The 25455-nt window shown below is 52.8% G+C and overlaps 1 protein-coding gene across 2 annotated transcripts in view; it reads right to left on the minus strand.

Moving 5' to 3' along the window:
* Positions 1-25455, minus strand: part of ARFGEF2 (ADP ribosylation factor guanine nucleotide exchange factor 2) — a 109646-nt gene that overhangs the window by 36724 nt on the left and 47467 nt on the right. For both annotated transcript variants that reach the window (XM_056108460.1, XM_056108461.1), the window contains exons 9-22: positions 23511-23641; positions 21384-21618; positions 19132-19231; positions 18019-18158; positions 15880-15988; positions 14500-14680; positions 10585-10696; positions 9979-10184; positions 7383-7467; positions 7110-7281; positions 6056-6207; positions 4404-4532; positions 2182-2340; positions 764-911 (exon numbers count right to left, since the gene is read on the minus strand). In XM_056108460.1, the coding sequence (XP_055964435.1) occupies positions 764-911; positions 2182-2340; positions 4404-4532; positions 6056-6207; positions 7110-7281; positions 7383-7467; positions 9979-10184; positions 10585-10696; positions 14500-14680; positions 15880-15988; positions 18019-18158; positions 19132-19231; positions 21384-21618; positions 23511-23641 (2059 nt within the window). The remainder of the gene's footprint in view (positions 1-763; positions 912-2181; positions 2341-4403; positions 4533-6055; positions 6208-7109; positions 7282-7382; positions 7468-9978; positions 10185-10584; positions 10697-14499; positions 14681-15879; positions 15989-18018; positions 18159-19131; positions 19232-21383; positions 21619-23510; positions 23642-25455) is intronic.

Consider the following 25455-nt stretch of genomic DNA (forward strand, 5'->3'; position numbering starts at 1 on the left):
CAAATGGCCTGGGTCTGACACTGTCCCAGCCACTTCCTCGCCATGTGACCTGCTTTGTGCCACCACGACCTTGGCTCATGCCTCCATTTCCTTGTCTGTCACGTGCAGCAACAGTCTCAGCCTTGCTAAGATGCCACAAGGACTGAAGCAGCTAAGGAACAGAACTGAAATTAGTGTGAGGCACGTTGGCTTGGCCCCTGTGCTGTGATCACTCTTATTCTGCCACATGAGTGGACAAGAAAGTTTCTCAGTTCAGTGCGGAGCCAAAACAAATTCAACTTTGATTCAGAACACCACTGAATGATTTATTTTTTTTTCTGCTTTCAGGCCACACCCGGTGGTGTTTAGGATTTACTCCTAGCTCTGTGCTCGGGACCATGCCTGATGGGGCTCGGGAGACCACATGTAGTGCAGGGATTAAATGCAGGTCTGTTGCATGCAAGGAAAACCACAACCTACTGCACCATGGCTCGGGCCCTGAATTGTTTACCTAAAGCCCCTAAACAGACATGGAAGTGGTGCTGGGTCTTCCTCCCGCCATCTAGAGCCTCACACGGCCACGCAGGCAGTAAGTAGCCTCTCCAAAGCAAACGGCTCCCAGCCTGCCTTCCAGTCACAGCTCATCACAACTGGGATCTGGGGCAGCACGTTCACTCTCACACATAAATGTACATCAGCTGGCACGTAGGAAGGGATGGTCGTACGACACGTGCCGAGGCCTGCTGGCTTCCCCCGGGTGTGGGCCACTGTGGGCCGTGCTTACCGAGACCGAGACCCATGAACTCGTCTCCCGCCGACATGTGGCCCTTCAGGCCCCCTTCCCTTTCGCGCCCCGACCCGGAAAGGTAGCGGGTCTTCACGCCGGTTCCGATCAGCTGCGCAAGCTCCAGCTGGCTGATGCACTTCAAGATCTGAGAGAGAAGGAGCCACACGGTCAGTCCTCACTGCACAGCCAGAAAACGGCTCGGCCGTCTGCAGGGAGTCTGCAGATGGCGTCTGGCTGGGTCAGTTAGCCCGCCATATGTGGGTCCTGAGGACAGATCATGTGACACACCTTGGGACTGATTTAAAAGAGAAAAGACTAAGCTCAGATAAGACCCCCAGGTCAAGCTGATGAGACTCAGGCCTACTCCAGGATTTTGGGTGAAACCTCGGGATGCCTTCGGAAGGGAGACAGGCCAAGAATGAGCCCAGTTCTACAGATCTTGGTGCTCCTGGAATGCACGACCTCATATGTGGCCACGCAACACCTCCAATTTCCTCAATACTGACAGCCCGGTAGGAGCACAGCAAATTAGACAGGAAAGCAGCATAGAAGCCAACTAAGCTCAATAAACACAGACGGCTCAACTAGCACCAGACAGTGCAGGAAGTCCTCAATGACTTTAATGAGATAAAACAATTTTCAAAAGCTTCCTTTTGCTGAACTGTTTTTTGATAATCCCACTTACCATCTTGCTGTAACAAGCAATATGAAATAAAGTGATTTGTGCCTGCAAGGGGGGAAGGCTGGGGGTGGGTAGAAAGCTGGAGACACTGGTGGAGGGAAGGTCACACTGCTGCTGGAATATTAAATGCCTCAAACAACTCTATCATGAACAACTTTGTAAAGCACAGTGTTTAAGTAAAGTTTTTCTTTTTTTAAAGAAGAGCAAAAAAAATGCAATAAATAAAAGGGAGGGGCTGGAGTGATAGTACAGTGGGTAGGGCATTTGCCTTGAAAGCGGCCAACCCAGGTTTGATTCCCAGCACCCAATATGGTCCCCTGAGCACAGCCAGGAGCAATTCTGAGATCAGAGCCAAGAGTAACTCCTGAGCATTGCCAGGTGTGACCCAAAAAGAAAAATAAATAAAAGGGAAAGAGAAGAGAAAGGATTGGGGGAATGTCTCAAAGGGCTGGATCATGGGGGCTGGAGAGCACAGTGGCTGGGGCATTTGCTTTGCATGCGGCTGACCTGGGTTCGATCCCCAGCACCCCATATGGTCCCCGAAGCCCCGCCAGGAGTAATCCCTGAGCACTGAGCCAGGAGTAACCCCTGTGAACCGCTGGGTATGGTTCCAAAACAAACAAACAAAAAAAAAAAAAGGAAAGAAAGTCAGACTTCAAGAAGAAAAGAAAATGACCTAAGAGAGATGGTGCTGAGCACAGGCTGTCAGGCCGTCTGAGCAGCACAGACGTACCTCGTGCCAGGAGTTCCCCAGGTAGTTGCCGTCGGTGTGCGCCACGGTGATGAGGGTCTTGATGGTGTCGATGTTCTTCTGCTTCATCTCTGTGATGCTAGAGCTGGCTGTGAGCAGGGAGAAGCGGGCGAGAGCCTGCACGTAGGCGTCGCGTTCCAGCTGCACGGGAAAGAGACCGATCCCGCCCTGAGCACGGCCTATCGCATCTGCCAGACGAGCACGGGCCACTCACCCGTCTCAGAACTGTACTTCATTTGCTGTCATTTTTTATACCTGACAATGGCCACAGGCATTTGTTTTGCATTGAACTGTTTGTTTACTTTAGGGAAGAAATAGAAATCAAGTGAATGAAAATAAATAAATAAAATTTTTTTTGGGGGGGCGGGGTTGCCAAGGCCTCACATACCTGTGAGTCTCTGTGGACAATCACAGGTCTGCTATTCCATGCTGGTGGCCTCCTTCCAGAACCTTCCTGAGCACCTGTTGAGCGCTAGCTTTCCCCTTTCCTACTAACCTCAAACGCAGGTTTCTCTCTCTCTTAGCTTCTTGCTTTCGTTTTGGGGCTACACCCACCAGCGCTCAGGGCTTACTCGTGGCTCTGCACACAGGAGCACTCACGTGGGATGCTGGGGATGGATCCCGGTTGGCCGTGTTGAGACAAGCGCCCTACCGGCTGTCCTATCTTTCTGGCATCGCAAATGCAGGTTTCGTGTTGCGTTTGTGATGGGGGAAGTGCGGGTGAGAGAAGTAAGTCAAACGCTGAGACCTTTACAACTAAATTCTGCAAGGTCGGCATGTTACCTCAGATTAATGAGAGCGGGGAAGGCACAGAGCCTGAGCGAGAGAGAGATGGCAGCGCTGGGCCAATGCCAGCTGGTCAGAGAAAGAGCAGAGCTGGGTCCGGGTTCAAAGAGGTGACTAAGCGCGGAGCCAAAGGGGAACAGAAGAGGGAGGGCGGCAGGGGAAGCGGGTGCGAATCTTCTTGAGAGGACGGATGAGCAATTGCTGCCTTCGTAAGTCTCGGAACTGTATTCCATTTGCTGTCATTTCTTATACTTGAGAATGGCCACAGGCATTTGTTTTGCATTGAGCTATTTGTTTATTTCAGGGAAGAAATAGAAATTAGGTGAATGATTAAAAAATAAATATTTTATTTGGTGGGGGGGGGTCGTTAGTGCCAAGGCCCCACACACCTCACAAACATGTAGGCATGTGCTCAGTCCCTGAGCCACATTCTTGGATCATAAAAACTGAGCTTAAAAAGAAAAACATCTGGGGCTGGAGCAATAGCACAGTGGGCAGGGCGTTTGCCTTGCACGTGGCCAACGCGGGTTCAATTCCCAGCATCCCCTAGGGTCCCCTGAGCACCGCCAGGGGTAATTCCTAAGTGCAGAGCCAGGAGGAACCCCTGTGCATTGCTGGGTGTGACCCAAAAAGGAAAAAAAAAAACAATCTAAGTATCAGGGCACTAGGCAGCTGGACAGAAAGGGTGTTTCTATTTTTTTTTTATTAGTGAAACACCACGAGGTACAGTTATAGATTTACAAATTTTTGTGCTTGGGTTTCAGTTATACAGTGATCAAGTACCCATCCCTCCACCAGTGCCCATTTTCCACCACCACGGGTCCCAGTATCCCTCCCACCCCCATCTCCCCAACCCACCCTGCCTCTGTAGCAGGGCATTACCTTTTGTTCTCTCTCTCCTTTTGGGTGTTGTGGTTTGCAAAAGAGGCCTTGAGCGGCAATCATGTTTGGTCTATAGTCTACTTTCAGCATGTTTCTCCCATCCTGGGAGGATCCTCCCAACACCCTTTATTTGGTGCTCCCTTCTCTATCTGAGCTGCCTTTTCCCCTAGCACATGTGGCTGGCCTCCAAGTCACAGAGCAAAATTCCTGGTGCTAATCTTGGTCACTCCTGGGTGTTAGTCTCCCATTATGTTACTCTATGTTCCCCAGATGAATGCAATCTCAGAAAGGGTGTTTCACCAAACCCGGTCAAGCACGGGACCTTCCTACTCTGAAAGGTTTCGATCCAAATCCCCAATTCTCCTAAAGGCAGCTACCAGCACTAACCTATGGGTTTTAAGACTCCCTCCCTCCCTCTCCTTTTCTCTTTCTTTCTTCTTTTTTGCCCACTGGCCTTTTCTAAGCGGTGCTGTACTGAATCTAAAAGCACACCGCCCATGCGCATTCTGGGAGGTGGGTCACTGCCTTGCACCCACCTGCATTCCGAAGATACAGGCGATGCGGATGGCACAGCGGATGCCTTCCAAGCATAGGGAGGCGACCTCAGTGTCGTCACAGTTCTGCAGGCCAATGCTGTAGGCTGCCAAAAGCGGCGTCCACACCAGCTGCAACGAAGAAAGGTCTCAGAAACATCTCAGATCGCAACACGGAGAGGCTACGTGGTCAGTCGGGAACACGGCCAGGACACAAGCTCATCATGACTTTGAGTTTCACCAAGGCCAGTCACAGGAAAGAAGAGCCGGTCCTAAACTCAGAACTGGGGCTATCGGTGTGCCATTTACTGACCAACAGTTCAAAGGGAAGGGGAGAAAATATAGTCACAGGATTTCTTCCTGTGCCCAGGGCAAACATCATGGCCCTACCAGGGCCACAATCCCTGCTGGGTCCACCTGGCACCGGGACCCCTCTGATACAGGCTGACAGGTGGTTATTACCCATCAGAGGTGGGCAGGTAAAATAAAATCTATAAGCTACTTATGGTCTGTATAAAGCACTGCAAGGCTCTTAAATTATTTGGATGCTACTTTTCCTTCGATTTTCTTGTGAATGCCCTGAAAAGAAAAGCTAATGGAAAGCAAGGAATGACCAGCTGAGCAGATACTGACACTCAGAACACATATTCCTCAGAGAAGCTGAGAGCAATGTAGCTAGTATTTCCGTATTTTCTAGCTCTTTTTTTTTTTTTTTTTTTTTTTTTTTGCTTTTTGGGTCACACCCGGCGATGCTCAGGGGTTACTCCTGGCTCATGCACTCAGGAATTGCCCCTGGCGGTGCTCAGGGGACCATATGGGGTGCTGGGAATTGAACCTGTGTCGGTCATGTTGGCTGCGTGCAAGGCAAACGCCCTACCCGCTGTGCTATTGCTCCAGCCCCTTCTAGCTCTTTTAAAAATAGATCTCAGGATGTATCCACTGCGCTGTCCTGTCCTCCCATTGTTCATCGATTTGCTTGAGCGGGGCCCAGTAATGTCTCCATTGTGAGACTTGTTGTTACTGTTTTTCGCATATCAAACACGACACGGGGAGCTTGGGAGGCTCTGCCGTGCGGGCAGGATATTCTCGGTAGCTTGCCGGGCTCTCCAAGAGGAACGAAGGAATCGAACCCGGGCTGGCCATGTGCAAGGCAAACGCCCTACCCACTGTGCTATCACTCCAGCTAGTCTGAAAATAGTGCGTGGTTGCAAGAAGAGCAGTGAGCTCTGAGACAATGAAACAGTCTCTGTGGCCTGAATGTCTATTAATTAATTCTCTTCTTCTCTCTTATTATTATCTTATTATTATTAATTATTTTCTAATTATTTCCACTACCCAGAAGCTCTTCCAGCAACGCTGCTGTCTGACTCCAAGTGTCAGCTGATGAGCAGAGCGGCGCAGGCACCTGACCAAGGTCACCGTGTGGTGAGGGTAGACCAGACCCAGAGTCGCCGGTGGTCATGCATGCGCCTGGTGCAGGCATTTGCTCAGGCTTGTAGGGACTTCGAGAAAGGACGCGCTTCAGTCACTGTGCTGAAAGAACCGTCCTCCCTTGCCCTTCTCCCTAACTGATTAATTAGAAACGGTCAGCTTCCGGCCGGCCCACCCCAGAACCAGGCTCGACCTCGCCCGGCCTGTCGGTGTGGGGTACTCACTTTGAACATGGGCCGCACGTGGTCCAGGTGCGTGGCACTCGTGAAGGGGGCCTTGGCATGGCTCACGGCCTCCATCAGAGCTTTGGCTGTTTTAGCCATCTGCTCCATCTCCAAATTGTACAGAAGCCGCCGCTGCTTTTCACTAGCGACACCTCCAAAGAAACAAGAGGACATGAGTAACAGCAGCTTGGTGCCGGGCGCTGCGTCAGAGTCGCAGTGACGCAATCACAAATCTAACCCATAAACACGATTTTATTGAGGGGAAAACGAGGCATAGACTGGTCAGGTGACCTCCCCAGGTGATGTGGCTAATGGTGGGTAGAACTTGAACCCACAATTTGACTCTTTTTTTTTTTTTTCTTTTTGGGTCACACCCGGTAATGCACAGGAGTTACTCCTAGTTCTGCACTCAGGAATTTCCCCTGGCGGTGCTCAGGGGACCATATGGGATGCTGGGAACCGAACCCGGGTCGGCCGCGTGCAAGGCAAATGCCCTACCCGCTGTGCTACTGCTCCAGCCCCACCAATTTGACTCTCTAAACCTTAACTTCTCAACCTGTTGGCTCACAGTCCTATTAGGGGTTGAATAACTGAATAAGAGAGGGGGTGCACAAAATATTCTGGAAATACTATTTCTTGGGTGAAATGGGGCGGAGAGCGGGAGAGGTTTAAGACGCCCTGCTGGGAACTGCCAAGACTTCGTTGCTTCTTGAACAAAGCCTCTTACACAAGGCCTTCATGAGCTTGATGGCATTTTAATGAAGGACAATGATCATGGGCATGAAGGCGAAGTTTTAAGCCACCTGTGGGGCGGGGGAGTCCTTCAGCTATCAGGTTACTTATTTTAAATTGCCTCTTGTTACTGCTCGTCACAAATCCGGCAAGAAGATGGTAATGCACCGAGAAACCCAGAATAATCATCATAATGAATCCAATCACAGTTCTGATTCGGATATTTAGGTATGCAAATTACACTTCTCATCAGGGAAGGGAATCGTGCACCCTGAGATGCTCGAAACCCCCAGCACGCACGGGCCCCCCAGCCAGGCCTTACTCTGCTTGGTGGACTTGGCCGCGATCGTGTGCTCTTTCGTCTCCTTCATGGCGATCTTCTTGCCTTCGATCTCCTCGTAGATGCTGGAGAGATACTCCTCGGGGAGATCCTGACTGTCGTTGATGCCCCGGTTCATTTTAATATACTGCTCTTTTGTCATTTTGTTTTTCACCTGCAATCGGCGCAAACAGAAACATGGAAATCACGCAGGGAACGGGTGACGTCGGGAGCCACTGTGTGGCGTGGGCTGCAGAGGCCACGAGTGCCTCTTACCTGAGGGCTGTGCAGGTCTGTGGTGAGCATGATGATGGAGTAGGCGAGCACGTAGGCTGTGTCCGCACTTGCGAACAGCGTCTGCCTGGAAGAGAAGATGCGGGTAGAACAAGAAGCCTGGAGGTGCGCGCCAAGCGCTTCCAGCCCCAGGAGCAAACCAGAGCATACCAAGAGCTAAAGGCGCGACAGTTTTGGGATTTCAAGTCAAATCAGAGTCTCGCGCCACACTCGGAAGTGCTAAGGGCTCACTTCCGGCCCTGCACTCTGAGGTCACTCCTGGCAGGTTCAGGGGGCCATATGCGGTAGCCGGTAAATTAAACCCGGGTCGGCTGTGTTCAAGGCCAGTGCCCTACTTGCTATTCTACCGCTCCGGCCCGTGTATAGGGCCCCTTCTGGTGATATTTGCTACGAGGCCAGTAAGAGCCTTAGCCGGAAGTACTGGGGTCAAACTCAGGGCCTTGCACAGTCGCCATGTGCAGTATGGTGAGAGTTACCTCCTTAGCCCTGTAAAAATCACAATATTGGGGGAAGGGGTTGTGCTCTGAAGGCCTAGGGGTCCTTCCTGGCAATTTTTAGTGCCCCCGAGCACTGGGGGCCTGAGATGCTGCTCGGTATCTGTGGGGCTGGGGAACGGGGGGGCACTCTCCAGGGCAGCAGCCCTGATGGGGGGAACCATCTGGTGGGAAGGCTTGAACCAGGACAGCTGCATGCAAGGCACTCGCCTTTGCCCCTATCCTGTCTCTGCAGCACCCCCAATTTTGTTTTCCGGAGGGGGGGTCACACCGGGTGATGCTCAGGGGATACTCCTGGCTCTGCACTCAGGAACTACTCCTGGCCATACTCAGGGGACCATGTGGGATGCTGGGGATCGAACCTGGGTAAGCCATGTGCAAGGAAAACGCCCTCCCTGCTGTACTACCATCCTGTCCCCTCTGTAGCCCCTTAAAAAAAGAAATTCTCAAGGAACCTGCAAGGCAGGGAATAGGTAAGTCCAGGGTGCACCCAGAGCAGAGAATGCAAGGACACCCTCTCTCCCGAGGCGACCCTGAGGGCAAGCCCTCCAAGTTTGCACCTGAAGCGCTTCCTCCCTCGCCCTCATCCTATTCCTGAAAGTCTCTACTCCTCCTTGGCGTTAGGGGAAGGACGGCCAAAAAAACCGCTCTGACAGCGTACACTAACCACCCCTCAGCAGTGAAAACACACAGGAAGAGATTTCTCTTGAGCGAGACAACTTGCCAATAAATTCAGACCTTGCTGCCTTCGGTGAGAAATGACCCAAGTACCTCATTTTGTCTACAAATGCACAGTCTAATGACACAGGAGGCTGCCGCGAGCACCCCTGAAACACACAACAAGCAAACTTCTAACATGCCACTTATCTAGTTGCTGATTAGGGAGACAGATCAGGCATCTGGGCCCACTCGGGAGATAGTTAAAGAAAATAACATCTAATTAAGTCTTCTCAGCAAGTCCCAGTGTCCATCTGGTTAAAATGACCAGCAGCTGCTGCTGCTGACCGGCTATCGACGGTGGACAGCCTGCCATGCACTTGGAAGACGGGGAGCAATTAGTATGACAGCGACGCGGCTGCCTCCACAGGCCAAACTGTTCTCAAGGCCCCAGCGGTGCAGAAACTTCCGCCTCGTGTCAGCGTCTGCACATGTGCTGAGCGGCTTGTTCCGTGGCGAGAACGGGAGTTTCTGAGTTCACCACATTCACCCCTGGGGACAGCTGCTCGATGGCTCAGAATACGACTCCTTCTCTGTTATCAGGATGCCGAGGGACACGGGATTCAGAAAACGGACACTTGTGAACCCCAGGGCACTGCTGACCTCCCTGTGGGTGTTTTAACAGATTAGCTCTTGGGCTCTGAAGACAGGAGCCGGGGTGCATGTGCCCGAGCTGGGCACGGTCACGGGTAGCATAAAGCCTCCAGCGCATTATAGGGGTGCCCTCTGGGCATGGCGGGGTGTACGGGGGGTGGGGGGCAGCAGCATCACTCAGTGGAATCGCCAGCCCTAAGGAGCATCACCAGGAGTTGCTCTGGGACCTCCCAGATACCCCCTACCCCGATCCTGCCAGAAAAAAAAAAAGAAGAAATAAAGATGAGTTTTCTTTCCAATTTCCATTTCCTACCCCAAAAATTCACCTACTATCAAATGAGGCCCCCAGATGTAATTACATAGTTCGGCAGGTTTTATAAGCTACAGAGTCATTTCTGAAATGGCTCATCAAAACGCAATCAAAGAAAACCCAAAATCCTTGTGAATCACCCCATAAATTAAGCCAGGGTGCTCTTCTTGGTTAGGCAAGAGGCAGTGAAGCCTCTCAACTCTCCATCCGTCATACCAGGGAGGGTCCGGGCTACTCAATCCAGGGCAGGCCGGTAAGTCTCCTGGTCCCCAGCCTTCCTGGATGCAGAAAGGGTGCAAACACACATTTGCAGTAAGACTTTATCTGAGAGACCCCTTAGCAGGGTGTCTGACATGTCGTGAACAGAAACTCCAATTGCCTGGCACTTTCAACAATAAAACCCCTGCCCCGAGCCACACCGAGTGTCCGAGGTGGCAGAAGGGGACAGAAGCCCGGCACTCACCCCTGGTTACACTCTATGTATCTTGCAGCAAATTTCTCCATTAACCGATCGATCTTCTGAGCTTCCCCTGGCAGGCGGAAACCTTCCAGAAACGTCCGCAGCGCGGAGACAAACTCCTTCTCACAGAAGTCGAGCTGGTCCACGTAGGCGTACATCACCTCCTTATTGAAGCGTGCGCTCTCGCCCAGAAACTCACCTACCTGGGTCTGAAACACACGCGCTCACGTCTAGCGACCCACAAATACAGACTGACAGCAAAAGGCACTTGAGTCGAATTCCCCCAACGGGCACGGGTCTAAGAAAAGCACCCCCTGGGTGTGCCTGCCCACCCATGGGTGCCAGATTCGGTCTGTCCCGCCAAGCCCGAGGAAGAGGTGACACAGGGGCCTAAACGTGGAGGGATGACAGGCCATGTGGAGCGAGGTGCGGAACCTTTTTCACCCACGGAAACCTGTCCGCTTCCCGGCAGTTTTGCCGTGAGGGCCAACGGGAGGAGCAGGACTGCCGCAAGTAGGCTGTGGGGCTGGTGACAGCCACTCCTCCCCGACAGACAGAGGCTCCGAATCACCCGGGGGTCCCCGTGCCAGCGCCCGCCTGCAGCCTTACGGAATCGAGGCGCTCCTCCTGGTGCAGGAACTGGGCCATGTCTTCCACGGACGTGCCCAGCATGCCCTGCTCCTGCAGAAACTGGATCCCTCGCTTGGGTTTCTTGTTGAAACTGTCGGGAGGAAAGATGGGACCCGGGCTGCTTATTTCAAAATCTAGAAAGTCTGAAAAAGTGGGCACTGGCGGCACACTATGAAGACAACGCCCAGGCCGCAAGGGGCACCCAGGCCAGTACTGGTACACATCACGGCGGTCCTCACTGCCCTGCCAGCCTTTCTAAACCCCACCTTTAGTTTCTGGTGCGGCAACGACAGAGTCCGTGGGTCATCGGCAGCACCCCTTCCCTCCCCCCGCTTGACACCCCTAGGTGCTGAGCTGGGCACCCGGAAATGAGAATGCCTCCCCGAAACAAAGCCTGGTCACATGGCCCTGCTCTGGCCCGTGGGATGGGGGCAGATGTGGTGCAGGCACTGCTAGGAAGGACCCGAGAACACAAGCTGACCTGGCTGAGGACATGCTTTTCTTGCACGATCCCTTCTGCCCGCAGAATCTAAGTATGATGGCTGGTGCTCCAGCAGCCACTCTGCTCAGAGGCAGCAGGGAAGGCACTGACACATGAGGACTGGTGAAGCGCTAAGGTAACAAAAGCCAAGCGGGCCTGAAGTGGGGGGATTGGTGCTCGAGTCCATGCCTCACATGTGTGTGGCTCGCGTCTATCCATCCCTGCTCTGCGCATGCGTGCGCGCGCGCGCGCGCGCGCGCACACACACACACACACACACACACACACACACAGCTCTCTCTAGTCCGGGAGTCACCAGGAGCTGGAAAGCCCCACTTTGGGGTCATCTTTATTTATTTTTTATATATTTTTTTTTGCTTTTTGGGTCACACCTGGCGATGCTCAGGGGTTACTCCTGGCTCTGCACTCAGGAGTTACTCCTGGCGGTGCTCAGGGGACCAAATGGGATGTTGGGAATCGAACCGGGTGGTTCGTGTGCAAGACAAATGCCCTACCCGTTGTGCTATCTCTCCAGCCCCTTGGGGCTGTCTTTAAAGCACGGAGGCTCATTTCCTACTTCCTGTTATAGGAGGGAGAATTTTTTCTTAATACTCAAAACCTGTATTTGTGGTTTACATCTTATATGAAATAGATTTTCTGCTCTGGAGTTGCTGGACTGTGAGTGCTTTAGGGGGAGGGATGCTGCTTCGTCCCTCTATCTTGGCCATGTTCACTGAGTCTTAAAACTAGACCCAACACTGAAGCAGTGATTTGTGTCTTCTCCCCTTTCTGTGTCCCTGTCTTATCCAAAGACACAATTTAGTCTTTATGAGAGAGAAAGAGCAGGGACGGGGTTGGGGAGGGGTGGAGACAGAGAGAGAGAGAGAGATGGGGGAGAGGAGAGAGAATTTAATCCCTGGACACGTTCAGTTTCTATGCACCAGAGCCTGTAGTGGAGAATATTCACAGGTTGGTGTGAATCGTGGCAAGGAGACTGGGGCAGGTGCAGACACTGTGGCTGCAGAGGCCTCTTAAGCATGAGACGTTTCGCCAGGATTAAACAAGACACAAGAGTCTACACAGGACAGGGAGGTGGCAGCGGAGAAAGCTCTGGGCCATGGCGTGGCTCAGGGAACTGGTGGGAGACGAGGCCAGCAGGGGCCAGAGGCTGTGACAGGGCATAGGAGCCAGGGACCAGGCAGGGGCGTGCTCAGCTGATGCGGATCCTTCAGAGATTATATTGGCTACTCTGGGGACAAGGAAGTAATTAAACAGACAGGGGACCTGCAGAGAGTGAGCGAAATGGATTGATACCTAATTTAATGAATATTCTAACTATAATAAACTGAATTTATGAAGTTAACTAATGGATTCAAAAGCTAGAAAGATTATGCGTGCGTTTTTGTGTAATAAGATGAAAGAAACATTATCGGCAGTAGTAATGATGATGGTATGATTATCCGAGAGAATTTTTTCACTTCTCAAAGCTCAGGGCACCCCAAGTATCCTGCTGGTGGCAACTGACTTTTTTTTTTTTTTTTTGCTTTTTGGGTCACACCCGGCGATGCTCAGGGGTTACTCCTGGCTCATGCTCTCAGGAATTACTCCTGGCAGTACTCAGGGGATCATATTGGATGCCGGGAATCGAACCTGTGTTGGCCATGTTGGCTGCGTGCAAGGCAAACGCCCTACTGCTGTGCTATCGCTCCAGCCCCGCAACTGATCTTTTAATGGCTCAGAAAATAAAAACTTAAGAGAAGATTGACGTGGCAATTGTTGATTTTTCTGCATGCTTACATTTTGCCTAACACAAAATTGGAAGAAAAAGTTACCACTGGTCAGCCAGCTTCAGGGCTAACATCCGGCAAGGGAGGGAGAGGCCCTCTGTCCCATCCCAGCACACACGCGGCCCCCAGCACAGGCGGGGATGGCTGTTAGTGGCCCCACACCTCTGTGCAGTGCTTGGGAGCCCCCCAAGAAAAGTTACCAGTGGTCATTTCCTCCAAGCAATAATTTTTTTGTTTTTGGACCATACCTGGCAGTGCTCAGGGGTTACTCCTGGCTCTGCACTCGGGAATTATTTCCAGTGGGATTCGGGGGCCCTCCCTGCCAGCCCCAGCAGGCAGCAATTAATTTTAGGAGTCATGTTTTTGCTTTATACTTTACTGTTACTTGCTAAATAAATTTAATTCTTTTCCTTAGGAAAAACAAAATAAAACAAAACAAAAAACCCCCTAAATCCTACCAGGCATCAATCGCTCAAAGCTGCAGAATCCCTCCTCCCCATCAATCCTTTGAAGGATCTTCACTCCCTCCCTCTCTTCCCCCCAACACACACACACACACACACACACACACACACACACACACCACACCACACACATATTCTCTCTCTCTCTCTCCACCCCCCTCCTCATCCCAGCTCAACGGGGCTCAGCCGCAAGTCCCAACGTTGGCTTTGTCACAGGCATCTCCCCCTGACAAGGCAGTCCCAGGTTCCCAGATCCCAAATCCCTCCCAGGATCCCAGATTCCTCCCAGGCTCCCAGATCCCTCCCAGGCTCTCAGACCCCAGATCCCTCCCAGGCTCCCAGATCCCAAATCCCTCCCAAGCTCCCAGCTCCCTCCCAAGCTCCCAGATTCTAGATCCCTCCCAGGCTCCCAGATCCCTCCCAGGCTCTCAGACCCCAGATCCCTCCCAGGCTCCCAGATCCCAAATCCCTCCCAAGCTCCCAGCTCCCTCCCAAGCTCCCAGATTCTAGATCCCTCCCAGGCTCCCAGATCCCTCCCAGGCTCCCAGATCTCTCCCAGGCTCCCAGATCTCTCCTAGGCTCCCAGATCCCAGATCCCTCCAAGGCTCTCAGACCCCAGATCCCTCCCAGGCTCCCAGATCCCAGATCCCTCCAAGGCTCTCAGACCTCAGATCCCTCCCAGGCTCCCAGATCTCAGATCCCTCCCAGGCTCTCAGATCCCAGATCCCTCCCAGGCTCCCAGATCCCAGATCCCTCCCAGGCTCTCAGACCCCAGATCCCTCCCAGGCTCCCAGATCCCAGATCCCTCCCAGGCTCCCAGATCCCAGATCCCTCCCAGGCTCCCAGACCCCAGATCCCTCCCAGGCTCTCAGATCCCAGATCCCTCCCAGGCTCCCAGATCCCTCCCAGGCTCCCAGACCCCAGATCCCTCCCAGGCTCCCAGATCCCAGATCCCTCCCAGGCTCCCAGATCCCTCCCAGGCTCTCAGACCCCAGATCCCTCCCAGGCTCCCAGATCCCAGATCCCTCCCAGGCTCCCAGATCCCAGATCCCTCCCAGGCTCTCAGATCCCAGATCCCTCCCAGGCTCCCAGATCCACATCCCGCCCAGGCGCCCAGCCCCCAGGCCCCACTAGCTTTGCTGGGAGCCGCTGCCGCACTCACAGCTCAATGCCGTGTTCAATGATTTCCTTCTGCTGCTTGATGACCTCAAACTGCTCTGGGTCATCCTGGACCGTGGTCTGCGTCCCCAAGGACACAGTGGACTCCATGGACGTCACACTGCTCCGTCTGGCCAGGTCGAGGCCTTTCCCATCCCCTTCCTGGTCCATGGGCCTCTCCTGACCTGCAGAAACAATAGCAAAAGAGGCCAGGTAAGCGGGGGGAACACTGGCGTGGCTGAGCGCCTTCTCGCTCTGGGATTCCTGTGTCCAGGCCCAGGAGAGACGAGGCTGTCAGATGGATCACCAGCACTCAAACGGTGGATTTTGTTTTTTGGGCCACACCTAACAGTGCCCAGGGCTGACTCTGGTGAACTCAGGGGACCGCATGGAGTGCCAGGGCTCGTACTTGGGTCAGCCGTATGCTAGGCAAGTGCCCTTTCCACTGAACTATCACTCCGGCCCCTGCTTAGACTTCATTGAGAAGCTCCTTTTGGTGGCATCTACAGAGCTAGATTTGTCTGTTTGTTTTGGGGCCGCAGGTGGCAGTGCCCAGGGCTTGCTCTTCGCTGTACTCAGGAATCACTCCTGGTGGTGTCTGGGGACCGTATGTCATGGCAGGGATAGAACCTGGGTGGAGTGCCTCACTCGCTGTGCTGTCACTCTGGCCTAATCCTCAAACTAATCCTCAAGTTCTGCGAGAGAGGAAACATGCCGAGAGCAAAGGCCCTGGAGGAGCAGCAGCGCAGGGAGCCTGCGCCAACGGCTCGGCTCGGACTCCCTGGAGCAGGCCGGGCGCTGGGAAGCGGGGCTCGGGGCAAGAACGGACACTCAGGCTCACGGGAACTAAGCAGATTATAAAGCTGCGGCTCAGGCCAGCAGGCCACGGAGGGAACACTCAACAAATGCTGAGAAATCTGGCTCTCCGTTTGGGAAAACGGAGCAGGAGCACAACTCACACTACGCTGCCGGTATTCGACAGAATTCATGAGCAGACTCTTCAAAAACTTAGCTTTTAGTCACCACGACTTCCAATCCCTCCGGTAACAGAATTTCAGTGCCCAACCTCCATGGTTTCCCCACAGCAATGTCTTGGGGTTCCCCCTGAGCGCACCCCCCCGCCAGCTGCCTGAGTAGGCTCTGGGTGAAGACCAGTTCCCAGGTTCTGTCTGTTCGGGGGCCACACCTGGCAGTGCCCAGGGCTTGCTCTTGTTGCCAAAAGCAGAATATTTAAAATAGCATTCTCTAAGTCTATTTTTTTTTCTTTCTGGTTTGGGGGGCAAGAAGGGGGTTTACAGGGCCAGGATGGAGACCTGGATCCGCCCTGAAAAGCCTCGGAGGCCCCCGTGTCCGACCCACTCTGAGACAAGCAGGCGGTGCTTACCGAGGCTCGTCTGGTGATTGGGGTTCACGTACAGGTCCTTGCTCCACTCCACCATGCACTTGAGAATGGACACAAGGCACTCGAGGCCTTTCTTCCTCAAGCTGAGCTCCTGAAGAACAAAGGGACAGAAACTCAGCACAGACCAGGCGCTAAGGGCGGGCTCCTGCGCAAGCCGGGGAGGAAAGAGACCACCAGGCGGTGCCTTTCAGGATAAGACTGAGAGAAGTTAGCGGGTGGCGGATGTTAGGGGCCCCTGCCAGCCCTCTGGGGCACTAGGGCCAACATGCAGGAACTAAGACACAGGACATGTGAGTTCCTTTGTCTTTGGTTTTTGTTGCACTGTCAGTGGGTAGGGTGTTTGCCTTGCACGTGGCTGACCCGGGTTCGATTCCTCTGTCCCTCTCGGAGAGCCTGGCAAGTTACTGAGAGTATCCCGCCCACACGGCAGAGCCTGGCAAGCTCCCCATGGCGTATTTGATATGCCAAAAACAGTAACAAGTCTCACAATGGAGACATTACTGGTGCCCGCTCGAGCAAATCGATGAACAGCAGGAGGACAATGCTACAGTGCTTGGTTTTTGCTTGGGGGCCATGACTGGCAGTTGCTCAGGGCTTCCTCCTGACTCTACGCTAAGGAATCACTCCTGGCAGCGCTCAGGGGACCAGACGGGAAGCTGGGGTTCAAGCCTGGGTCAGGTACATGCAAGGTACGTGCCCCACCTACTGCAGTACTGCTCAGGCCCCCAGGATGTGAACTTTCCTAAGAGAGACGATGAGATTTGGAGCTTTGAAAGTAGTCATCACTCTCATTTGTGATTTTTATAAAGTAAGTAAAGTAAAGGCCCTCCCGTTGATCGATTTGCTCGAGCGGGCCCAGTAACGTCTCCATTGGAGACTTTGTTGTTACTGTGTCTGGCATATCGAATACTCTCGACCAGTAACGTCTCCATTGGAGACTTTGTTGTTACTGTGTCTGGCATATCGAATACTCTCGGTAGCTTGCCGGGCTCTCTGAGAGGGGCGGAGGAATCAAACTCGGGTCGGCCATGTTGGCTGCATGCAAGGCAGACGCCCTACCCGCTGTGCTATCGCTCCAGCCCCTGTTGTTGTTCTTTATGTTTTGGTCACAGCAGGTGGTGCTCAGGGGTCACTCCTGGCAGTGCTGGGGACCGTATGTGGAGCTGGGGATGGCACCTGGGTTGGGCACGTGTAAGGCCAGCACCATCCCACCCTACTGCCTCTCCAGCTCCTGCTGATCTTTTATTTTAAAAAAAGATTTTTTGGCGGGGGGGGGGGGGGGGGGGGCGGGCCTTTTGGACCACTCTGGCTATGTCCAGGGCCTACTCCTGGCTCCGCTCTCTTGGAACATTCCTGGCGGTGCTTGGGGGACCTTTGGGGGCGGGGGGCTGGGGACTGAACCCAGCTCGGTCACACGTAAGGTGCAACCCTACCCACCGCACTACCTTGCCAGTCCCTGCTGCTTTTTATAAAAAGTCACGTTCCTAATGCAGAAAGTTGATGTGACTTACAGGTCATCTAAAAAAATTGCAAATATTGTCGACTAAGGCATCTAAGGCAGTACAGACTTCTCTGTGAATGTAATGGCGAGCAGGCTGTGGAGGAGAAACAGCCAGTCACCAGGTTTCTGCATGTGATCCCAGGTGGCCTGGGGACCTTCTCCCCTCCTTTCTGTGATGCAGGATTCCAACCTGGGGCTTCACACATGCGAGGCACACGCCTTACACCAAGCCCGAGCCCCAGCCCTGAGAACTTCAAGAAGATCCTGGACCATAGCCAAGGAGCCCTTTCGAGGCCATCTCCGACTAAAGAGCCACTTGCCCAGCAGGACCCGGAGACGGGGACCCTGCTTTCACAGATTTGGGGCAAGGTGACTGTGAGCGAACTCTCATCCTGTACGTCTCAACGCCAATGTCACCGACGTCGATAAGGCGACGGTCTCCCTCCCGCTCCCCTGTATGGTCCCAACTTTACTCCCCACATGTCACTTCTTCCCAGACACTGGCAGGTGCTGTGACAGCAACAAACAGCCCTGCGTGTTGGCGCACGTGGCCGGGTCTCGGGGCTGTGCAATGGAATAACTGCACTTCAAACGCCGACAGCTGTGCCCGGGAATCTTACCTGCAGGGGTGTCATTCCCAGCTCGTGTCCGCTTCTTCCCTGAGCGATTTTGGATAAATCATTTACGAGGCGCTCAAAAATGTTAGCAGCATTAAGATCACAGTCGTAGTTGACATAGATATCCACAACACACTGGGCATCTTGGAAAATAACATGACACATACTAGAAATTCTATTCAAGTGCAGGCGTGCTTTCTAATGAAACAGACTCCTTTGTCAATTTTTTTTTTCTCTCCCGGGAAACACTGACTCAGATAGTTTCACATAGGAAATCCGTGTTGGCCAGACCAGCAATCAGCCAGTTCTCCCCTAGGGCTCGCCGAAGACTAACCCTTGATTCACCTCCCCAAGGCAAAGAGGAGGACAGCAATTATGGGAACCATTTCTAAGAGTTGAATTAACACTTTTTGATTTGTATTTTTGGGCCACATGCGGAGGTGCCCAGAGGCATTCAGTAGGCCCAGTAGAGAGTGCCAGTGATTGAACCTTATTTTGCCGAGTGCCCTCTCTCCCTGCTACATTACTACTCTGGTCCCAGTGTGTTAACATTTTTTTTTTCTTTTCGGGCTACACCGGGAGGTTCTCAAGGCTTACTCCTGGCCCTGTGCTCAGGAAATCACTCATGGCGGTGCTCAGGAGACCACAGGGGATGCCAGGGATTAAACCCACATCCAGGCCTACTGTACTATGGCCCTAGCCCCAGTAACACTTAAGAAATTATGTATGATAACAGACAACTCATATAATCACATGGTATAAAGTAAATTACCTTGATAGCCAACCACTGGGTTGGCGCCAATCTCTTAGCTCCTGTGACTAACACTGACCAGCTTCTAAATAGGGTCCTGATTTTACAGGACCACGAGCTGTCCCAGAACAAGGGGCTTTCGATGCTAACACCAGAAAGTTCCAGGCAAGTAAGACTAAGCAAGTCATCCTCTGAAGGATGAGTCAACTGGTTAGAATTTGCCTTCGAGGTGAGGATTCTACCAAGCCTTCATTACAAACTCTAAAGGGAGAAGCTAGGAGATATTCATCTGAACTTTGGGAAACGAAATCGTCCAAAGGGGTCCCGAGCGAGTTCAGTGGAGAAGCACTGTGGGGCAAAAGTACCTGCACAGATCCTGGTCAGAGTCTGGATGACCATCCACCTGTGCTCAAAAGAACTAGTCGACGTTTCCAAGATGTTCAGGAAAATCTCTTTGAAAAACACCTGCATGGTGGGAAGATGAAGGAGAACATAGCAGTTGGTTACTTTTTTTCTTTTTGGGTCACATCCGGCAATGCTCGGGGATTCCTCCTGGCTCTGCACTCAGGAATTACTCCTGGTGATGCTCAGGGGACCATATGGGATGCTGGGAATCGAACCCGGGTTGGCAGTGTGTAAGGTAAGCACCCTACCTGCTGTGCTATCACTCCAGCCCCAAACATAGTAGTTTTTTTAGGTTTTTTTCCCCCCCCTTCCCCTTCTGGGTCACAGCCGGCGATGCTCAGGAGTTCTGCACAATTCCTGGTACTGCACTCAGGAATTACTCCTGGCGACGCTGGGGGACTATACAAGATGCTGGGGATCGAACCCGGGTTGGCAGTGTGCAAGGCAAACACCCTACCTGCTGTATTATCACTCCAGCCCCAGAATACAGTAGTTTAAACTGGGCTCAAAACCCCAAGGCCGCCGGAGGACAGGAAGGTGCTAGGAGTGATCCTTTTCCTTCTTGGGTAGAAGAGCCAGACGTGTGCTCTGCCAACAGCACCCGAACATTGGCCTTCGGGGGCCGTTGCTGGGGTGTCTGGAGCACCTGGGCCCTGGGGAAGGGGTCAGCTGCGCCTGGGCCATCGTCAGGATCTGCCCCCAGAACACATCACCAGGGCTGCAATTTCTCGAGAGAAACCAGAAGCCCAGGCTCTATATGGAACCTGACCTCTCAGAGGCTAACCAACTCACTTCCATCTGCAAATCAAGAGTGGACAAGCGAGGCAGTCCTGCCTGGCAGAGATCTCTGGCCAGCACAGAAGGCTGGGCACAACTTCACGCAAGGTCTTCCCTCATCCACCCAAAATAGTTCTCCTCCTGGGGAAAGGCGTTGACCGGCCCGCCCGCTCCTCTCTGGAAAGAAAGATGGCGGCCGCACGGGAGCCTTGTGGAAAGCGGGTTTGAGCCGGGCTCGGGGGAGCGGCGGGGACCTCATGGGAAGGGGGGCTTTGTGGGCCGTCCCCCACGCCCCACCGAGGTCGCCAGCTGCCCCCCACGAGCGGCTCTCCGGCACGGCCACGGCCCCGGAGGCACAAGGACTTAGCACAGAGAACCAGCCGCTTGGAGCAGAAAAGCAAATGGACTTGTGTTGATCCGCGCCACCAAGCCTGCCCGGAGGGGGAAGGGCGTTGACCGGCCCGCCCGCTCCTCTCTGGAAAGAAAGATGGCGGCCGCACGGGAGCCTTGTGGAAAGCGGGTTTGAGCCGGGCTCGGGGGAGCGGCGGGGACCTCATGGGAAGGGGGGCTTTGTGGGCCGTCCCCCACGCCCCACCGAGGTCGCCAGCTGCCCCCCACGAGCGGCTCTCCGGCACGGCCACGACTCCAGGGCACAGAAATCAATCTCTTAACTAGCTAACTTTTAATAGAAATTCTTCCAGGGTCAATAAGTAAAATAGCAGAAATTCAAAACCGCGCGGCCGCAATAGCGGCCGCGCAACATCATTTTATTCTTAAACCAAGTTGTAGAAAGCAAATCATTTCACAACGCTGTTTCAGCATGTCTGATTGGGGTGGGGGTGGGTCGTAAACTCTAAACAATAATTGTGCATCTTCTATCGAAATAATCTATCTAGTCAAAGTAGATAGAGTATTAACTAGAACTCATCTGCCTCACAAGAATTGGGAGGGGTGGGAGGTGGGGGTCTATTGGGGTTCGGGGTTAAAAATGAGTATTGGTAAAGGGAAATGTGTTCGGTATCTACATGACTGAGACCTAAACCTGAAAGCTCTGTAACTTTTCCCACAGTGATTCAATAAATAAATAAATTATAAAAAAAAAAAAAAAAATAGTTCTCCTCCTGGGGCTGAAGTGATAGCACAGCGGGTAGGGCATTTGCCTTGCATGCAGCTGATCCAGGTTCTATTCCCAGCATCCCATATGGTCCCCTGAGCACTGCCAAGAGTAATTCCTGAATGCAAAGCCAGGAGTAACCCCTGTGCATTGCCAGGTGAGATGCCGCCCCCCCCCAAAAAAAGTCAAAAGAGTTCTCCTTTGGGGGTGCGGGAAGGTAGCCCGAGTATCCCCTAGACCCCAGGGCCCAGGTCCCAAGCCAGGAACTCGACCTCAATGTGAGTGGATTCCCAACACCAGGCATCAAGCTGCAGCCCATACCTCTATCTGCATCTTCAAGTGCATCTTGAAGTTGGAAAGAAGAGTCAGAAAAATGGCAAGAGAGAGCTCAAAGACGTCCGGCACGGAGGAGACACCATTCTTGGACAGGGCCACGCAGAGGTACTGCTTGATGGCGTTGATGAACATCTCGTGCGTCCTGAAGACGGGGCCGGCGTTCTGCAGCACGGACAGGAGCAGCTGCAGGGACACCACCTTGGAACGTAGCTCGTGGGACCTGGCAGAGCAAAGCGACAGGGACGCTGAGGATGACGCTCTGGTCCCTCCGTCGCTGAGCGGAGTTTTCTGGGGAACCAGTGAGCTGAAGAACTTGCGCCGGCACTCAGATGTCAAGAGGATGGGGGCAGACGGCGCGCGGGCGGTGGGTTCTCTCCTGGTGCCTGCGTGCCCTGGCAAGAGCGGGCTGCCAACGCCTGTTCTTTTCGGGGCTCCTCGCCAGGAAGCAGAGAACACATGAGAAGCCAGAGAAGCACCAGCTGGCACTGCAGCTCCCTGCACAGACGCGGGCCTTGTGTGGCGCTCTGTGAGACCCAGGATGCCGGTTCTGTTTTATCTTTATTTCCAATTCATTTTGGCTTGGGGGCCATACCCAGCCATGCTCAGAGGTCACTCCTGGGCGTGCTGGGGATTGAAGCTGGGCTGGCCATGTGTATGGCCAGTGCTTGCCCACAATTACCCTCTCTCTCCAGCCCCAGGCTTTACTTTTTTTTTTTTTTGCTTTTTGGGTCATACCCGGCGATGCACAAGGGTTACTCCTGGCTCATGCACTCAGGGATTACTCCTGGCGGTGCTCGGGGGACCATATGGGATGCTGGGAATCGAACCCAGGTCGGCCATGTGCAAGGCAAACGCCCTACCCACTGTGCTATCGCTCCAGCCCCCTAGGTTTTACTTTTTTAACAGAGACAATGCAGAGCTTACACTACCCGTCTGCCTCACCATGTCTTAGCAACCACCCTAGCAACGGACTCTTACCCAGCTAGAAAGCCCCATGAGGGGTACCATGGGAAAAACCCTATGAAAGCCACCCTGAACTAAGGAAGGGTGGGCATATGCTGGATCCATGTGCTGCTTGTGCCCATGTGCCCGAGCACATGTGTGCCGCATCTCCCCTCTTGAGATGGGAACTGTGCCCTCTCCGCCTTTGGAGAAGCCCATGTTCTTCCTTGAACGCGTTTGCTCTCCCTCCTTCCCCTTCCTCGAAAACTCTCCAAATAAAATCTGTTTCTATTTCGCTGCTTGCCGACTCCGGAAGTTCTTTGCTGCGAGACTGGGCAAAGTACCTGGAAACCCAGGGGAAGAGCAGGACTGACTTTCCAGACTTCATCAGGCCTGGCCTTCCCAGTTGGCCTCGGGGTGGCACAGATGGATCGGGAGAAGTGACATCTCTCTTCTCTCTGCCTCATCAAAGTCACCTGTGGGGGCCCACCGACTTCAACCTCAGCGTCCTGATCTCTACCCATCCCCCTAAGAAATGGGAAAGGCTCGTGACTCCCCAGCGTTCATCACAGCCTGGCTAAAAAAGCTGCAGGTGGCAACTACGGTGCTCGGTGAATTAACAAAGGTGCCCCTAAGACTGATGAAGTTCCAGGCCCCGCCATCATTCTATCATGACTTCTTTCCCAGATGCACTAAGGCGATTCTGCCCAACTTCAGAGGTTTGGTGACGCAGATTCACAGCCCTGGGGATGAGTCGGGGGAGCAGGACCGAATGCAGCTGTCCCCTACGAGGGTGTCACCAGCCTTGAAGCTGGTCATCCCTGACTCCCAAGGGTTGCACCTGGATCCATGGAGCACAGGCTTCCACCCCAAGCAGGGGCCTGAGGGTGGACACACCTGCCTCAGAGGTCACTCAGCAGACTGGAGCGCATGCGCATGCAGTGTGAGATGTGTAGCCTTCAGCCAAGGAAAGCAAAACTGGGCAAAATCCGGGTTGGAGGAGACACAGGCCGTCGGCCGCGAATGACGGGGGGATGCAGAAACTGCACATGTGTCTCAAGCTGGTTAGACCGTCTGGAGTGAATCCTGCATCCAGACCGCCAAGGGCCAGGCCAGGCGACCAGGAGGGGTCACCTGCTCACAGACAGTGGAGAGCTGTGCCCTGCTTACTTTGGGTCGGGGGGGCCTTCACCCAGGGGCTTCATGGACAGCTTGCAAAGGGAGCGGAACACAAGGAAGGCGTCTTTCTGCAGGACGTGAGAGAACCTGGTGGCCGCTGGATGTCCCTGGGTGTCTGACTCCTGGAGTAGAAAGAAGAGAAAAGGGGGGAAAAAATGAATAAATAAAATTATTTTTTAAAAAGAGGAGAAAACTCAAAAGGTCCAAAGAGAAGGATGACTTTCAAAAGAAAAAAAAGTTACTGCATAGAAATATCCATTCCTAAAGTTACTCAATACGAAGGTGAGGGGTACGGGAAGAGAATCTGACCAAAAAAAAAAAAAATGGGCTGGAGCGATAGCACAGCGGAAGGGCGTTCGCCTTACAAGTGGCCAACATGGCCGACCCGAGTTCGATTCCTCCGCCCCTCTCAAAGAGCCCGGCAAGCTACCGAGAGTATTCGATATGCCAGACACAGTAACAACAAAGTCTCCAATGGAGACGTTACGGGGCCCGCTCGAGCAAATCGACGATCAACGGGAGGGCCTTTACTTTACTTACTTTTACTTCTTTTTGGGTCACACCTCGTGATGGATGCTTCAGGGATACTCCTGGCTCTGCACTGAGGGCTCACTCCTGGTAGTGCTTGGGGGACCTTCTGGGATGCCAGGGATTGAGCCTGGATCAACTGCATGCAAGGCAAGTGCCCTACCTGCTGGACATTTGTTCTGGCCCCAGAATATCCTAAAACTTTGTTTCTTGTCTTCAAAAAGTGGGGTGGGTGGTTTAAAGTGACAAAGGAGAAAGTGTTAACCATAAAACTATCAGTAAGCGGGGGCAGACTGGTAGTACAGAGGTAAAGTGTTTCCCTTGCACACAGCTGACCTGGGTTCAATCCTCTGCACCCCATATGGTCCCCCGACACTCACCAGGAGCAATCCCTAAACATAGATCCAGGAGTAAGCCTTTGTAAGGAGTAAGCTTTGCTGGTGCGGCTGCCCCCAAATCAAACCAAAACAAAAATAAAACTAGTGAGCACTTATGTTATGGTTATACTTCATTAAAAAAAGTATTCCTACGAATATAAATGGTAAGATGATTGGGATTCTAAAATAATTTCTTTGGGGTTGGGGGCATAACAGCAAGGTACACACTTCACGTATGTGAGATCCCAGCACCAAAAAACAATACAATTCTTCAACTAGAAAAGTCACACACAACAATAAAAAAAAATTGTAATACGTGATAAGGATTAATAGCATACAAAAGCTCTTCTAATTTATTAAGGAAATATGGAAATCCTTCTCCCAAACGTAAAAGAGGCAAGAAAGATGAATAAGTAATTCACTAAAATATGCAAATGACAGAACTGAAATGACTTTCTATTACTAATCACAGAGACAAGATCGCCGTCTCATCAGACCAGAGACGGAAATGACTGCGAAAGCCGAGCTTTAACAGGAGGGTGGAAGTGAATCCTCACAGCCTACAGGCAGGAAGAAATCCTGTGAGGCTAATCTGATGTCAAGGATCAAGAGTCTGAGGGGCTGGTGTGATAGAACTTGATAGGGACTTGCTCTGCAGTGGCCAACCCTGGTTTAATTCCCAGCATCCCATCTGGTCACCCGAGCTCACAAGGAGTGAATCTTCTTCTTTTTTTTTTTTTTTTTCTTTTTGGGTCATACCTGGCATTGCACAGAGGTTACTCCCGGCTCATGCACCATACACTCAGGAATTACTCCTGGTGGTGCTCGGGGGACCATATGGGATGCTGGGAATCGAACCCGGGTTGGCCGCGTGCAAGGAAAACGCCCTCCCCGCTGTGCTATCGCTCCAGCCCCAAACTTTCCAATTCTTGATCCAGCAATATCACTTTTAGGAATTTATTCTAAAGAAAGAATTAAGGATGCGGACAAGATTTCCTTCTAACATGTTCACTTCTAACATGGAACTCTTT

Source organism: Sorex fumeus, unplaced genomic scaffold (genome assembly GCF_029834395.1).
Source record: "Sorex fumeus unplaced genomic scaffold, SorFum_2.1 ptg000213l, whole genome shotgun sequence".
In the NCBI taxonomy this organism is placed as follows: Eukaryota; Metazoa; Chordata; class Mammalia; order Eulipotyphla; family Soricidae; genus Sorex; species Sorex fumeus.